The following is an 18,018-nucleotide window of genomic DNA, read 5'->3' as shown; positions in this document are numbered from 1 at the left end:
CGCATTGCTGGAGTTGCGCCACTTTTGTGACACACTCCAGCAAAGCGTCACTTTTGCGCCATACAGATACGTCAGAAATATTGACGTATCTATAACTCCTTGCGACATGATGCGTCATACAGTAAATATGACGCATCAGGTATGTCTCAAGGAGTGCGCACTGAGAAGTGACGCATCGCTGCTTTCACGCAGCGATGCGTCATTTCTCATAAATGAGGCCCCGTATGCCTACATAAATGCATTCACACATGTGAATACTTCCAGCAGTCATTAGGCATAAGGCATGCCTATTGTCATAATGGATAATGACTGTACCATCAATATCAAGGCATGAAGATAAACTGTGCCCCTGTGCCCCACCGTAAATTCACTCACGGCTTCCAGCAGATGTTAGACATACGGTCTTTCTATCACCATACTGAAGATCACCTGTCCCTTCAGTAGCAAGGTGTGCCTGTCACCGAGTAAATACAAGCACAGTTCCACATGCTCAAAACCTGCCCGTTTGTTGAAATTCTGATAAAATGATTTGCAGCTCCAAGAAACCTGTGGGAACATTTCCAGTCACATAAGAAAAAAACAATGTGACTTTATGTTTAAACAATACAAGCTTTCCAAAGCATCAAAGATGCCCATGACATACATCATAACACATCAATTCTTTTAGAGAAATAGGGCTTGTTGTCACCCCTCAGGATCATCCCGAGCAACCACGCATGCCCACAGATCCCATGGCCAAAATGGGAGCGCTGGTGCTTGAGAGCAACGAAGAGCTCAAGGAAACTTGCCATAAAACAACTCGGGCAGTCAACTGACAAAGTAAGCACAGAGGGAAGCCCGTACTCACCTTTTCTTTTAATCCTCTTTAGTTTTAGTTTTACAAGAACCAAGTTCCTTACATTAGCCTTTGCTCTGGAAATGCTGTGTTTTGCAGCACCTGAAGCAGGATCCTTTTTTCAGAATATGTTCCAATCAATTCATCATGCCTTATCATGTAATATTATCACCATACACCAAAGAAGATCTTTTTGATTCACAATGATAAATCCTTAGCTCTGTGCTGGTAGAGTAACAAGCAAGCCGGGCCAAAGACGGCTGTAATGCCAGAAACCGGTCCCCGGAAGCTTGTTTCCTTCCCAGTAAAAGAATTGGCTTGGTAGTTTGGTTTGCCCTGTTCCCATGATGCACTGGGACAGGGACAGACTAATTTGCATGTAGCCAGGTTCTGAGCTGGGATGGTGCAGTGAGCTAAAAAACGGTGATGGATCAAGCCCTGATCTGTTGACTGGGTAGGAGTATTCTGCTTAATTCAGAAGCTCTGTCCATCACCACCCCCTTTTCTGAATCGTTTTGCCCACCATAAGCGTGGAAGGGTATACTCAGATGTGAGTCCCTTGCTCATTGCACCATCAGGATTCAAGCAAGCCGGGCCGAAGACGGCTGTAATGCCAGAAACCGGTCCCCGGAAGCTTGTTTCCTTCCCAGTAAAAGAATTGGCTTGGTAGTTTGGTTTGCCCTGTTCCCATGATGCACTGGGACAGGGACAGACTAATTTGCATGTAGCCAGGTTCTGAGCTGGGATGGTGCAGTGAGCTAAAAAACGGGGATGGATCAAGCCCTGATCTGTTGACTGGGTAGGAGTATTCTGCTTAATTCAGAAGCTCTGTCCATCACCACCCCCTTTTCTGAATCGTTTTGTCCACCATAAGCGTGGAAGGGTATACTCAGATGTGAGTCCCTTGCTCATTGCACCATCAGGATTCAAGCAAGCCGGGCCGAAGACGGCTGTAATGCCAGAAACCGGTCCCCGGAAGCTTGTTTCCTTCCCAGTAAAAGAATTGGCTTGGTAGTTTGGTTTGCCCTGTTCCCATGATGCACTGGGACAGGGACAGACTAATTTGCATGTAGCCAGGTTCTGAGCTGGGATGGTGCAGTGAGCTAAAAAACGGTGATGGATCAAGCCCTGATCTGTTGACTGGGTAGGAGTATTCTGCTTAATTCAGAAGCTCTGTCCATCACCACCCCCTTTTCTGAATCGTGTTGTCCACCAAAAGCGTGGAAGGGTATACTCAGATGTGAGTCTCTTGCTCATTGCACCATCAGGATTCAAGCAAGCCGGGCCGAAGACGGCTGTAATGCCAGAAACCGGTCCCCGTTAGCTTGTTTCCTTCCCAGTAAAAGAATTAGCTTGGTAGTTTGGTTTGCCCTGTTCCCATGATGCACTGGGACAGGGACATACTAATTTGCATGTAGCCAGGTTCTGAGCTGGAATGGTGCAGTGAGCTAAAAAACGGTGATGGATCAAGCCCTGATCTGTTGACTGGGTAGGAGTATTCTGCTTAATTCAGAAGCTCTGTCCATCACCACCCTCTTTTCTGAATCGGTAGAGTAACAAAGAGCAGTCCGCCTTTATCAGAGGAATGTGTTAAGCATTTTAAAGCACCCTTATGGCTCATAAGTAAATGACATGACTCAATAGAAATCCAACACCAATTTATAAACCTAGAGTGTATTTTCATCTTAATTTAGATACCAAAATTAACAAAATGCCATAAAGATAACCGGAGTTATGAATTTTCAAAGCAATATAACATCAAGCAATAAAATACAGTGAAACTTTCTCATTGCGGTCAATGGCAAAAACTACTAGTGAGAATCAGTCTCTTAGGGGTCGAGCTGCCTTGTACTCTTCCAGCGTAAAGGAAGTAGTGCCAGGACCAGGTCCAAAAGTCAATTCAATTTTATATAGCCCGCGGGGACCGGGTGCAGAGTTGTCTTGGCTGTCCTTGGTGCTGAATGGGACACAGTAGCGCTGTTTTTGCCACTGGAGCGGTGCTGCTGAAAAGAAAATGCAAAATAACAAGCGCAATTTCTGATGTCGGTCACAAGTGTTGTGGAATGCCCTCTTAATGCAGCTTTGAGTTAAGGGGTCGGTTTAAGGGCTGGCGACCAACAAGCCTTGGCAGCGGTGAGCACACTGAAAAGCTTCTGGAACTTCAAATGGTTCAGAGGAGTTATGTAGCGGCATGAAACTTTGGGGTAGGTGAGAATACAACTCCCAAAATGCATTGGACTATCTGGATTTGGGTATCCTTCAGATGGCCAGCGATTCTTTGGATCCGGTGAGTGATTTTTCCTGCAGTTTGCAGGAGACTAGTCCCACTAGTCCAAGGGAGACTGAAGGTGCTTCTGGCTTCTACAGGGTTCCCACTGCCAAGGAGTGCCGAGTTTTATCCAAGGACGAGGGTCATTCACTCATTTCCAACTCTGTTGCCTCATTTTATTATTATTTATTGTTATTTTATAATTTTTATTTAGTTGTTTTATAGAGCGCGAACTTGACCCTTTAGGGTATCAGATCGCTTTACAGGAAAAACATAGGGCCCCATGCATCAAACCAAATACCGGTCGCAAACGGGCAGATTCTCAGAATCCGCCCCTTTTCAACCGGTATTTTTGCATTTGGGATCCATCATCCCAAATGCAAAAATCGCAATTTAAGGAATCTCTAAATTGAGATTCCTTAAATTGTGATTGCATTTAAGGAATCCCAAATTGAGATCCCCTAAATGCAATGCACGAAAGTTAAAAAAAATTAGCGATTTCGCTAATAGGAGTAGCAAATTACCATGAAGTTGAACTTCATGGTAATTTGCAAAAACTTTGAAAAATGCACTTTTGTGCATTTTTCAAAGTTTCATGTTGTGCACACACATGCCCTTAGGGCATGTGTGTGTGCAACATATGTGCAGAGATCAATTTCAGGGGAGCAACAGGGCGGTATTTTGACACCCTTGCACCCTTGAAATTGCATGAGCAATTTGAGAGTACCTACTGGTACTCGCAAATTGCTCATGCAATCTCCAATTCATTCCTATGGGCCTGTAGGCCCGTAGGAATGAATGGGACAGCATTCCTTAATTGCGACTAGCAATTTGGGAGTAGCAATTAAGGAATGTTTAGGAATCGCTATTTTTATAGCGATTCCTACATGCATAGGCTTTTGCGATTCCTAAATAGCGATTCCTTAAAAATCGATATTTAGGAATCGCAAAAGCCTACGTTGATGCATGTGCCAGATAGTTATATACAAAATAGGCATAGCATCATCCAGTTACGGATCGAATGAGGAAGGGCAGGGTGCAGGATACATAAGGGAGATAGGGCACATATTTACAGATTAAATATCCAAATACTCAAGACGAGATAACATATTTACAGATTACATTAATCAATGTTCGCGACAAGGCCCCAGGTTTCTAATGAGGTGAGCTAGATAATCCGAAGGGAGGCAATAGATGGCAATAGATCGGGGCCGTAGTTGTGGTAGAGGCAAAGTTTAAAAGAGAAATTTACCCATAAGGAATGTTTTGGCATCCTTTTTGAAGCGAGCCTGAGAGGGTATTCTTCTGATGTCAGGTGGGAGAGAGTTCCATATTCTTGGAGCAGTTCCGGAGAAAGCCCGGTTGTAAGTTTTTTTTCCTGAAATTGTGCAGGTTGGAGCAGGAGGTCTCTGGCATATCTGGAGATTTTGATTCCTCCGAAAAATACAAGTTTCTGCCTCAGATATGCAGGGGAGTTAGAATATAAGGCCTTGTGCGCGATGCATGCTCCTTTGAGCTGTATTCTTGCCTCCAGGGAAAGCCCTTTTTTGCGGTTCCAGGGAGATCTTGGGTAAACCTGAGAGGGTAGAACAGCCATATTCAGTCTAGAGATGACAAGTGTTGGACTGCCATTTTTAGGTCGGGAGCATCAAGGAAGGGTTTCAATTTCCTAAGGTAGCTCAGGTGGAATCTGGCTGATTTGGCCTTTGAATTGATGTGGTCCTGCATGTTCAGATTGCTGTCGAGGGTAATTCCCAGGGATTTGGCGATCCACGATGGTCGATGGGCAAATCAAGGCTGTGATAGCCTTAAAACATGATAGATTCTGAAGGTTGGTGTTGGACGGGGCGATCAGGAGAAATTCAGTTTTCTTTGCGTTGAGTTTGAGTTGATTGGATGCAAGCCATTGGGCAGTGAGTTTCAAGGCTTCGTTCAGGGAGAGGATCTCTTTGAGAGATGAGGTTTTGATGTAGATCTGAGTGTCATCAGCGTTCATGTGATAGGAGATATTACCAGTGCTTCGTACGCTGGTAAGCAGTTCAGGTAAAGATTAAAGAGGGTTGGGAAAGTGTTGATCCTTGAGGGACTCCAACCTTGACCTGGGATGGTGTAGATACGTTGCCGTTGACAAGGAATCTCTGGGACCGGTTTTGGAGGAAGGACCTGAAACACTCTAGAACAGTGCCATTCAAACCCATCCTGAATTTGAGGCGTTTCATTAGTTTTTCATAATTGACCGCGTCGAAGGCCGAGGATGGGTCCAGGAGAATTAGGAGACAGGTTTTGCCTTGGTCAAGGGTTTGGAGAGCATCATCAACGATGTGGAGCATAGTGGTTTCAGTGCTGTGCCCTGGTCTAAATCCGGATTGTAAGTCATTGAGCAGGCGGAAGTTGTTTATGTGTTGACTTAGCCTCAGGGACACAGTATCCTTGTTTACTTTGTTGCAGTGGGCAAAGTCCTGTTGTCAGCAACACTTGTCTCTTTTTGGTCCTTACTTGAAGTACGTTGTTCAAATCTGAGGTTCTGATGACAGCGGGATCCCTTAAATCATAGAATAAAGGTTATAGGGGTGTGGGAGCGAGTAGCCAATGGGCAGCTAGTCCCTGCAGCTAGTTTGCCCCTGAGGTGACCACATCCGGTGGTGTAGGTCACCCTTTCTATCCAGACCCACTAATTCTGCCTTCCTAAAGATGGCATATTTCTCTTTTAAGTGTACAGATCAGGTTGCTCACCCTGGGGGTGTGACCAGCTTTCCTGGAGGTGTACACCTCCTGCTTACCTAATTTCCCATGTGTCTGAGTGCAAGCCCACCTGGGACAAGTAGATGGATGTGTGCTCCTTGGGGGACAGCCCAGATGCATATCAGAAGTGCTGCAACCTTTGAAGCTCACTACTTTGTGTCACTTCACTAGCCTTCTTGGGAGGAGAGAGGTGTGACCATCTTACTGTCCAGTCTTTGTTCCTGACTCCTGGCAGTGATCACACTGCCTGGCAGGAGGTCAGAATAATGTCTTGTCTACAGCAGGCAGTCATGGGAAAAAATAGGCTGGTCAGCTAGAGCACAGTGAAGCTGGGGCAACCAGGTGGGTCCCCGCTAAGGTGTCACCTTGGAGCATGCCAGCCTTCCCTCGACATGGGATTCATGTTAGGGAAGAGAAGGCACTTTGTTTGACACCAAACTTGACATATTCAGGTGTTATCATAATTGAGCAAGTAACCTAGTCTGCCCGAGTGCAAGTCCCATGTTGTCTTATGGACCTCTTATTACTTATAGTGTACTTTAATGGTAAAGACACTATAGAGACATATAAGCTTGTACTTACATGTCTACACTCTTAATATACTACACTCTGCCTCTTGGGCATAGGAAGCCTTCTCTAGGGGTGACTAACATATACTAAAAGCTGGGTATTTCACTATGCAACACATGGTGACAGTACAATCGAATTCAAGCAGTTTGCACTGCTCCTCAGCCTGCAATGGCAGGCCTGCTGTCAGTAGTTTGCCTGAGTCACCCAAGGTGTCATAAGCCAGTGCTGTAGCTCTGGGGACCTCTTTGCCACCTTGCCATGGGTACCCCTGTACCGTTTACTAGGCACTTATAATGGGGTAAATTCTCTACCATTCAGGAGTGCCAATTCACATATAACACTTTTAAGGAAAGAGCACTGGCACTGCAGCCTGGTTACCAGGCTTCAGAGCACTGATAGAGTTGAAAACCAGCATCTACTAGTCAAAATGGGGGCAAAAAGTGATTGACATGTGCCAAAAAAGCCCTTTTTCTTACACAAGGTATTAGTGCAAATGAAGAAAAAAATTGAAATGTGTTTTTCTGGTGCTGTAAGTCAGAATGCAGTACTACTTACAATTGTTTTACAGTCACCACAGCAGTATTCTTTCAGTGGTGCAGTCAGAGCTCTTAACTCTATATCCGCACCTTTATTCAAGTGTTATATACACCGCGTCATGCGACACATGCAATACATTGTATGCAAGAGCATACATTTTGTAGATGATGCAGGTTATCTGCAGCAGGGGCATGAAATCGACTAGCAGTGCTGGAAATAGATGTAATGTCAGAGCATATCATGACATATTTGGCACTAATATACTCTCCCAAAAACAGTTGCCCGTACATTATTTATTCTTAAGCTCTCATTGTCATAATCAGAGACCTTGGGTAGGTCCCAAAGGACGATGATCCAAGAGTACAGATAAACCAAGGCAAATCAAGTTTACACCAGACAGAGTTGAAAGTCAAAACCATGAGAGTGTATGCAAAATCGTTAGTGAAGATTAAATAGGTGGTTCAAATAAAAATGTCAATAAATCTCAAAATGCAAATAAATAGGAATTAGCATAGAACTCAATCTCTATTATAGTTAAAAAGCCAACACCAGATACGGTCTAGCACAAAATAAGTCCTAGAGCAAATTTTCAAAGGGACTGCATAGTTTTAAAGGGAGTGAAAAATCTCTAATATTATAAGTATAAAGTCAAAGAACAGTCTCTCATAAGGACATGCTCAATAGGAATCTGAGAAAAGTCTTTGCTCACATCCCAAAAACAACATATTTTATAGGTTTACCGGTGTAAAAAATCATGCCCTTTGCAAGGTGTAAAGTGACACCATGGGTGGCACTGATAAAGACATATTGACCAGTGAGCATTTTAGAGAGTATATTATGTAAAACTACTCTAGAAACCCTCATATAACAAGTATTATAAGGGATAAAGTACCCCTTGTTGTGCATTATAAGGATATTGCTAGACTCCGAAGTGTTCCATAACCATATAGAGGAAAAAGACCAAAAGCTACTTTCCTTTTATAAGGCTATAATGTAAATTGCACAATAACGTTACGCATGTGACTTTTAACCAAATACATTTTTTATTTTATTAAAATGTTTTCATCAGTGGCTTCGAGGTCTAACTGAGGCCCAGTTAGCGAAGGCAGAAAAGCACACTTTATCAAATTGTAATTTTTCTTTAAATTTCAATAGATCTATGTCAGTATGAATGTGAAAATTATGGTGCACATTTCTTCCTTTCCCCCCTCTCTCACTCTTTCTCATCCATCGTTTCCATATTCTTTCCTCTCTTCTCTGGCTCTCTCTCTTCTTCCTCTTTTTCCGATCGCTCTTCATTTTACCTCTCTATTTCTTTGTGCACTTTCTCTCCCGCCTCTCTTTATCTCTGGTAATGCCCTCGCTGTTCTAGCTTGTATTGTCACCTGATAATGTTCCGGATTCTATGTAATAAGAGTCCACATTTGGGTGTCTTAAAAAATCGTCTGTTCATCAGTTACTCTTATCCTTATGTTACAGGGATAGGTACACCTCTTACTGGTAAGACATCCTACCAGTGGCATGCATAGATGGCAGTCCTGTCCACTCCTCTGGTATCCACTGACTCACTGCCTCACACATACAGAACAATTGCACTCAGAATACTCAGTACATCCACATTCCAGGAGAACAGAGGAACAGATCAAGGCATAAATGCAGCACATGAGATAGATAAGTGGCAGCAAACAACCCAGGGACTGTTGCCTGAAGTGATGGAAAATAACGTGAGTTGCACCCTCACAAGCATGCTGGAGGATTTGTTAATATTTAGGAAATGTAGCGAATGTGCTGTAGTCAAAACCAAATTTCTGCTAATGGAAGTAATCAGTTCCCAGGGTGCTTCCAGGTAAATGGTATTTAGTGCTTGGCAAGCAGCCAGCTCAGTAGATGGTAATGCAGAGTGGGTGTTGGTTTCAGCCTGAAGTATACTCTGTGAACTCATTGGTATCGATATTGATTGACAATGATCAATCAATATCAATATCAGTGAGATCACAGAGTATAGCAACCTACCTAAAAAAGATGAGAGAGTCCTCTTTTAAACTTCTGACGAAACAACTAACAGTTGCCCAGACTTTTTCTTATCGTGAACAACAGGCATATACTAGTACCCTGTTATAACGTCCTAAAATAAATTCCGAGGTCTGGTCTACAATACATTGAGGCTAATCCTTGGATATTTAGGAGCGTATTCACAAAGTACGTAAAGTAATATTTCTTTGGTACTTGTTTACATACTGTTCCATGTCTAGCATGGGAATAAAATAGGAAATTTTAGGAAATATTTAGGCCAGCGCCCTCTTTGCACTTTTACTAATGGGGAGCTGCACATTTCAAGATGGAATCAAAAAGGCATTTAGGAGTACATAAAAGAGTACTCTGATAGTAGTACTTCCTGTAATCATAAATGCTTTTGTGAGTGGCCCCTCAGAAGAAAGTCTAATTACAGAACATGTATGTTACATTACTGAAGACGACTTCCACTTAAGCATTTAGATAATTAATATAATTTATTATTTAGTTTGCACTACATATTGGGGACATACCCCTAGATGCATCAACGTTGTCATTTGCGATTCCTTATTTGCGAAAAATAAGGAATCGCAAATAAGGAATCGCAAATGGCAATGCATCATTAATTTCGCTATTTTATTGAGATTCGGTAAAAATCGCAATTTTTACCGAATTCCAATAATATTGCGAGTTCCAAATAGCGAATCCGCAATTCCCATTCATTCCTATGGGCTGAAATGCCCATAGGAATGAATGGGAATTGCGAATTCGCAATTTGAAATCGGAATGCATCAAAGCCTTTCAAGGGTGGAGAGGGGGGTCCAAAGGACCCCCCCCTGCACCCATGAAATGCACTTTTACATGTGAGTTACATACACACATGTCCTAAGGACATGTGTGTCTGTAACGTACACGTTTAAAAAATGCATTTTCATGCGTTTTTAAACATTTTTGCAAATTACCACGAAGTTCAACTTCGTGGTAATTTGCATTTGCAATTTCTAAAATCGCAAATGTTTTGAGGATGATGCATTGCATTTAAGGAATCGCAAATTTGCGATTCCTTAAAAGCAATCGCATTTTTGGAACTCGCAAAAAATAGCGATTTTCCAAAAATGCTTGATGCATCCCAGTAACCAATTTAGGAAGTGCAAAAGGCCGATTTTTGCGAATCGCACCGTTTGCACTTCCTAAAAAGGTTGATGCATCCCACTTAATGCAGCTCATCAAATTGTAAAGAAAAATGTACAAGTTATCACCTGTTTGTAAATAAAAATGATCATGGAATGTGGTCACCCACCACGAGGAAAATTGACACTTATTTTATAGGTAGCGATGCAGTCATCTGCAAGTGTATTTGAAAGGTCTGTGTTTTAGATCTGCATTCCTGGTCCTAGTGACCTATAAAATGGTTGAATGCAGGAGTGGATACAAAGAAGATAAGATGCCCAGTCAATACTTCTGATAACAATTTCTAGTCGCAAAGTGTCATGAGTCTGCCTACTCTCACAGATGTGAGACTTTCAGACCACCATCAGCGTTCTTATGTTACATGGAGACATGTGTAGTGTAAAGGAATTGGCCATAAGTGCTGAGTTTTCAAGAAGCAGGAGACATACAATGGTCCTAAAGGACACCAAGTTCATAGAGGATGCTACCAAATTGTGAAATATTATGATGATGATCAGTAGTGAAATGGGAGGGAGCGTGGTTGCAATGGCCGGGGTAGAACAAGGAGAGGGATGTATTCACCTTGTAGCACTGAAGCCTAACCATTACATTTGATCTACTTTTGCTGTGTTTGGGCTGTTGTTGGGATTACAGTGAGCCCTGAAAATCACATGCCGCTCTCTGCAGGACAAAGAGACGCTTCAGTAAAGGTTATTCTAATAAGAATATATACAAACTATGTGTAGGTCCAGAAAACGGAAGTCAAGCCTCTGTGGTTACCTTTTGTAGGACGAAAGGAAATGTAACGAGGTTAATGGTATATTTATGTGGTTTCAGACACATAAAGATCATTTCTTAGATCAAAATTAACTAAATTCACATTCATCAAGGGTGTGAGGATGAAACTTTGTTAAAGGAACCGTGGCTTGTTATTTTTAAATGTTAGCAGGCCTCAGTGAATGCAAAATTGTCTATTCATTAACTAATAAACAGTAGCTTCCAGGATTGCAAGTTTTGCAGCAAAGAGTAGAAAAACAGCTTCACAACTGTCGATTAAAGTCAAAAACAAACATTTCAGTTTTACAGGGCCTTCACGTTGCAAACATGGCATCTTCACATATGCCAAGTGACAATTCGTACTTCATTACTAGGTTACAGGCCTATAGGTTTTAAGTGTGGTTGCGTACTGCAGTTTTTGCACTAAACATTCTTTATACTTGAAATGAAACTGTTAGATCTGGGGGTCTGTAGTTGGCAGCGGTAGGTACCAATGTCTAAATAGGGAACTTTGCTTCTAGTCAGGGTAAGGGGGATAACCCCTGCTCACCCCCTTGGTAGCTTGGCATGAGCAGACAGGCTTATCAAAGGCAATGTGTAAAGTTACACAGTGAAAACGCCACAAATCGACTCCACACCAGTTCAGAAAAATAAAGCATCTTTATCTAAACTGCACAAGACCAAAACAACAAAAATCCAGCATACTCAGTTCAAAAATAAGTCTTTAAAAGGTTTCGTCAAAATAATCCACAGTTGTGTCACGTTTAGCCCAAAGTACCTGTAGATGCGACAAAAGTTCCAAGTGGAAGCTGTAGCTTTGAAAAACAAGAGATGCGTCACTCCTGAGACCCTGGGGAGGCGATGCGACAGCCCCGCTGCATGCGTGTTGCGACACATCCGGTCTGTATGGGGAGGGATGCGATACCCTGTATGGATTCCGGTGCGCAGGTTCGGTAGGAAGCGTTTTGCACAAGCACGATGCAACGATCTTTGGGACGGGGCCGATCTCAGGTGCGGTGGCGATGCGCAGTGCAGCGTCAATCTTCTCCTCTCGCGGCCCCTCAATTTGATGGCTCTGCAACGATGTTCACAGCGACGTGATGCGGTCCGCAAGCAAGCGGTGCAACCCAGGGATGACAGGCGCTGCGACGATACTCGCAGCGACAGGAATCTTCCTGCACTGGGGCGATGCACTCAGCAATCGAACGATGCGTCGGTTCTTGCAGCTGCAACAGGGGCTGCGACAATCTTCCCGGCGACTGGAATTTTCTCGCACTGTCGACGATGCATTCCGCAAGCAAGCGATGCGAGAAAATTGCAGATCTTCTTCTTTTTTTCTTGTCCAGCTCCCAAAACAGCAGGCACAACTTCCAGAGGCCCCACAATTGGATCAAGCACTCTGGGAAGGGCAGAACTCACTGAGGAGAGTTCAGGGGGAAGCTGGGGGTGAAGTCCTTTTGTTCCTGGGACTTCTTAACAGGAAGCCAGCTCTCCTCAGGCCCTTGGAGATCTCTTCAAGCAAGGGGACACAGCAACAGCAAAGTCCATCCCCTCTCCTTGGCAGCAAAGCAACTGCAGGTCAGCCCACAAATACACAGCAGGACAGTCCTGCCTCTTCAGTCTTCCAGCTTGCTCCTTTGCAGAGGTTCCTTCTTGATTCCAGTCTGGGTAGCCCTTTTTGTACAAATATTCTCTTTGTTCTCCGAGGGCAGAGAGGTCTTGGCTTAGTCAGAACCAGTTCTGGTCAGTCCTGAAGCACTTTGTTTACTTGACTTCTGCTTTCCTTTGAGAGAGAGGGGCAGGGTTGCCAGCCGCCCAGCAGGAGGTGGAGCCAGCATTGTGGCTGGCTCCACCTCCTGCTGGTCAACACCCCCACTCACTACGCAGGCCACACGCTTGATCCCGTCTTCTCATCCAGCAAGCACATCACCTTCAGCCACTCTACCGGACTCCACTGGACCGACCACAGCTGCGTCCACTTCAGCTTCAAAAGACCAACAACCCACCACCACCCGCAACAGGTTCCTCACAGGAGCTGGAGCAAGATCACCGCCGAGCAGCTCACCACCTCCCTCAGCCAGAACCCGCCAACAAGCACAACGGACCCCAACGAAGCAGCCCGCAACTTCACACAATGGCTGACCGACTGCGCAGACGACCTTGCGCCACTGAAGAACCCTCCCAGCAGACCCAGAAGCAAGAGAGCCACCCGGTTCACCGACAAACTCAAGGACTCCAGGAAGAACTGCCGCACCCTCGAGAAAGCCTGGCTCCTCAACCAGACCACAGACAACATGACCACCCTCAAACAAGCCACCCGCAAGCACCACCAGCTCATCCGCACTACCAAGAAGAAAACACTGAAGGAACAACTAGACAACAACGCCCACGACAACAAGGAACTCTTCAGCATCGTCAAGGAGTTCTCCAACCCCAGCACAGGCAACAACAACATCACCCCTTCTCAAGACCTCTGCGACTCTCTCACCTCGTTCTTTCACCGCAAGATCTCCGACATCCACAACAGCTTCGGCGCACCATCCTCGCACCCTACCGTCGAACCAACGACCCCACTGCCACCCTCCGCACCTGGACCACGGTGACCATCAAAGACACAGCCTGCACGATGAACACCATCCACTCCGGATCTCCGACTGACTCCTGCCCCCTCCACGTCTTCAACAAGGCCGACTCCATCATCGCACCCCAACTGCGGGACATCATCAACATCTCCCTCGACACGCCACCTTCCCGGAGAGCTGGAAGCACGCCAAGCTCAGCGCCCTACTGAATAAACAGCGGTGGCATTGAGGTTGTTTCAGTGGCTATTGTAATGCAATCCTGACAAAATCTTTCCGTTTATTTTTTTAGAACGTGTTGGTCCTGAGGAGAACCCCGCAGTAGGGGGTTCGAAACGCGTCGACCATTTTTTGTTTCCCTTTATGTCAATTGAAAATACTGATTCTTAGTGACATGAACTGCTGATGATTTCTGAAAAAAAGAACTTTTTGTTATTTGCCAAAATAACCGAAAAAATTGTTACCATTGACATGTTTTGAGAATTTATTATTGACATTTGGGTTCTAAGTGCACATTTCTTTCTGTATGACTGTGGGTGTATGAGTATGAGAGTTGGATGTGATGTAAATATGTATATTTGTATGTTGTATTTTGTATTCACTTTGTTCAAATGTATCATATTTGTACATATGCAAATTTTAAAAAAACAGAAGTATTGACAAAATATTATTCCACTAGTGACTAAAGTGACGAATAAACTAGTGACATAAATCAGTTTATGGACCTTTATGTTTCATTTACGTTTAGGTCGGCGTTAAAATAGCTTTAATGTTGTCCAGTACTGGCAATTGTGATGTTCTTTTTTCTGATTTGGCTTAGCCTTGCTGGTTTTTGAGCCAAGACCCTGTGTCGTTTTGTTGTTATCTTTCTAAAAGTGGCATTTTCAAAATTGTAATTTAAAATCTGACTTCACCATAAATTTAGATTTTACATTACAATTCCAAAGACACCAAACATGAACTGGGTACCTGCTTCCATTTAGAAATTGCTGGTTATTAAATTTAATTACAGTAACTCCAATGTCGTCCTATGGGAGGGGTAGGCCTTCCTGTAGTGAAAAACGACTTTAGGAGTTTTTCACTACCAGGTCATGTAAAACTTAAAAGTACATGTCCAACTTTTTAAATACACTACACCCTGCTCTCGGCTCTGTCCAAGGCCTACCCTAGGGGTGGCTAATATGTTTTAAAAAGGAAGTTTTGGATTTCACAAAAGGATTAGTTTGCCAGGTCGAAATGTCAGTTTATAACTGCACACACAGACTGCAATGGCAAGTCTGAGAAATGTTAAAAGGGCTACTTAAGTGAGTGGCACAATCAGTGTACTGCAGACACACTAGTAGCATTCAATTTACACATGTAATGCCCCTCTACTAAGGACGTGCAAGTAAATTAAATATGCCAATTGAGGGTAAGGCAATGCTACCCTGCTACCCTGTTTTAAGAAGTGAGCATAGGCACTTAAGCATTGGTAAGCACTGGTAGCTTGTGCAGTCCTATGGGCAGCAACAACGAGATCAGCAAAAATAGAAGAAGAAGACAAAGTTAAGGGTAAGACCACCCTAAGGCTGACAGGTATAACATGGAGGTTTTGAACACTAGCATAATTAAAGGGTAGAGCTCAGATTGAGTGTTAAAGGGAATTTTAGAAATATGCACAGGCTCCCTGAAAAATAAATGTGTTTTGAAGTAACTGCATAGTACTCTACTCTGCATAAAGTAAATTTGATTGTTGCTGTGCCGCCTTTTTATTTCCATGAAAAATTAATTATCGAATTTTGAGTGTGCTCTGTCCTTTGAAACACACATGTTTTGGCATGAATTTGGATATTTCATCTGCTTCAAAATGGAAGCCAATGACCCAGGTAACATGAACGGTCTTCTTTTATCTGGTGCAAGCTTAATGGTCTTACAGTAATACAACTTGCATGATCTGCTTATGCAAAATCGATCAGAAACAATCGATTTTGTCTGCAAACGTTTTTCTGCTTGGGTTGCAAAAGCTTTGTTCTATCCGCCTAATTACTAAAAAGAAAAATCCGATATATACATAGACCTGTGACAGTCAGTAGTGTTTATTCTCTGAAATATCAATGCTTCGAATTACACTGTAACATGAGCAAAAACGCAGTGAATGAATCATTCATTTAGTGAATTATGTTTTGCAAATATGTTGATATAGACTTTTCAAAGTAAAGGCCGCATTGGCAGCACCACAGACAAGAACCAGTATGAGCCAACCAGACGCCGAGGCACAGAAAAAGGTAAGCGTCCTTTTCCAAAGAGAAGATAAAGTGGGTGGGGAGGTATTTAATTTGAACAGAAAATGTTTTGCCTACTTCTGTATATTAATTACAGAATGTACACATATGTAAGTTATTTAAATGCACCACGTTGCTTTTTTTTTAAACAGTCTCTAAGCTGACTGCCCTCCCAATGGAAACTGAAGGCTTTGAAAGCCCCTATGCAGACCCTCAGGAGATAAGGCCCAAAAATGTTTCCATCCATCCAAGTCAACTGGAACTGAACTTGAACGATGCAGAACTTGGTTCCGGTAACTTTGGTACAGTAAGGAAAGGATACTATAACATGATCAAGTAAGTTTAACGTTTCCACCTGTAGCCATTATCTTTGCTTCATTTTATCTTATTTTTATAAAACTATGAGGAAATAGGATAAACTATTTACATGATTGATAAACCATCCTTTTTTTAACCATATTACTTGAACGTGACCCGACACAGTTTTCCATTCTGATGATATTCATTTGCAGGCAACCATTGGTTACACGCGAGTTATTGCTTCTGCGCCAAGAAACAGTTTGGTGTACGTGCGCTTTATAAATGTCAATAACATAACAAATGCTAGTTTTTAAGGAGTATTTTTGGGGAAATTACCTTCTGACCCTTATATAAACCTTGGTGACATAAATTGATAAATTGGCCAAGGAATATTTTTTTTTCTCACAAAATCTGACTTGATTCGATGGGTATGAATGTTAAAAATGCAACCAAACCTCAGTGAAGCTGTGAGTTGTTTCTATCATTTTGATTCTTAACTGGAAATCACGAATTAGTTAATTTTGTCCCAATTGAAATTGCGACCTCGTCAGCATAGAGTAAACAAGAGCGTGTTTGATTGCAGACTATGGGGGGATCTCCTACGGACTTTGTTCATGCCATCGGCAAATCATGGATATATAATGAAAAATAATAACGGGGTTCGGAAAAAACTCTGCTTTAAACCATTATTTTTCAAACTTTATGAAGTTTCCCCTTGTGACTCCACTCTTCCATGAGTACTCTACACTAGGTGGAAGAATGTTAGGCTATTATTAGACGTAAAAGGGCTGACAGAATTGACAATGCAGCAAGTTTCTTCCATATTGGAAATCGATCAACGTAATCAAAGGTAGTGGCAAAATCGATAAATGTTGAATACACACCTGACCTCTGTTTCCTACATATTTTTCCAATATTACTTGCATTGCTGCAATGTTGTCTACAGTTGAGCAGTTTTTCCTATAACTGGCTTATTGTAACCCAAGATTTCCCCTTCAGTTTCCCATCCTTGAAGATGATCTAATATGCTTCTAGTAAAAATAATAATAATAAAAATACCTACTGCAGTGAGCAATGCGATTGGTCTATAATTCTTAGGGAAAGGATTTATCTCCCTCTTGTGCAAAGGGACTCTAATCCTGCCCCTCAAAGATGCTGGGACGGCCCCAGTATGAAAGCAGAATTTCAAGATTGGGCTAATAAGATGGACCAACGCCAGGCTTCTCTCTTTATTTGGGATACACTCATAACCAAGGTGGTTTGGTTGCTAGAAAATTGTAAAATGTTATTCTATTTGCAGTCTCCTGTATCAAAGGTGCCTTTCTTTGCTTGGTACTCAAGTGTCTGGAACGGTTAGAGTGGAATACATTTTGAGGTTTTGATATTTCTTTTGTTGTAGTGATTTATTCATTTATTTACCGAGTGTTCTTATATAGCGCATTTAGGAGCAGCAGGCATGTAAGAGTGTTTTTTACTCTAAAACATAAGCTACCCAGAGAATGGTAAATCGTTTTTAACCAAAGAAAAATACTTTCCATAGGAAGTCCTTAGTGAGCAATGGGGGAAAGAGCAAGAGATAAGGGGGATGATGGCAAAAGCCATGTAGCAGGGAGAATTATTAGTCGAGGAAGAGAGATGGAATAGGTGCATTTTTAGTTGTTTCCTTGAAGTTATGAGGGTAGGCTGAGTTATAACATTTGCTGGTAAGATACTTTGTATAGGGCTTTACTGCCTAGATAAGATCTCTTGGATTATATTTAAATCATTTTTTAATATTCTTTCCAGCATTTTATCCTCTTGCGTTGTTTGGGACACCTTTTATATATTTAAACAAAATATGAGCCTAACACGGCTCGTAGGACCATTTCATAAGACTTACCAAGTCACATACATATAAAAAAAGTTTCTCAATATACAGATAAAAAAGTCAAAACATTTTAAAAATTCTCAAACATACCATTTCAT

At 42.6% G+C, this 18,018-nt stretch overlaps 1 protein-coding gene across 1 annotated transcript in view; it reads left to right on the top strand.

Moving 5' to 3' along the window:
* Positions 1-18,018, top strand: part of SYK (spleen associated tyrosine kinase) — a 281,314-nt gene that overhangs the window by 189,472 nt on the left and 73,824 nt on the right. The window contains exons 9-10 of the mRNA XM_086963566.1: positions 15,675-15,756; positions 15,906-16,089. Of these exons, the coding sequence (XP_086819692.1) occupies positions 15,675-15,756; positions 15,906-16,089 (266 nt within the window). The remainder of the gene's footprint in view (positions 1-15,674; positions 15,757-15,905; positions 16,090-18,018) is intronic.

The sequence above is a fragment of the Lissotriton vulgaris genome, chromosome 3_1 (genome assembly GCF_964263255.1).
Source record: "Lissotriton vulgaris chromosome 3_1, aLisVul1.2, whole genome shotgun sequence".
In the NCBI taxonomy this organism is placed as follows: domain Eukaryota; kingdom Metazoa; phylum Chordata; class Amphibia; order Caudata; family Salamandridae; genus Lissotriton; species Lissotriton vulgaris.
This window is presented reverse-complemented; position numbering and strand designations above follow the sequence as displayed.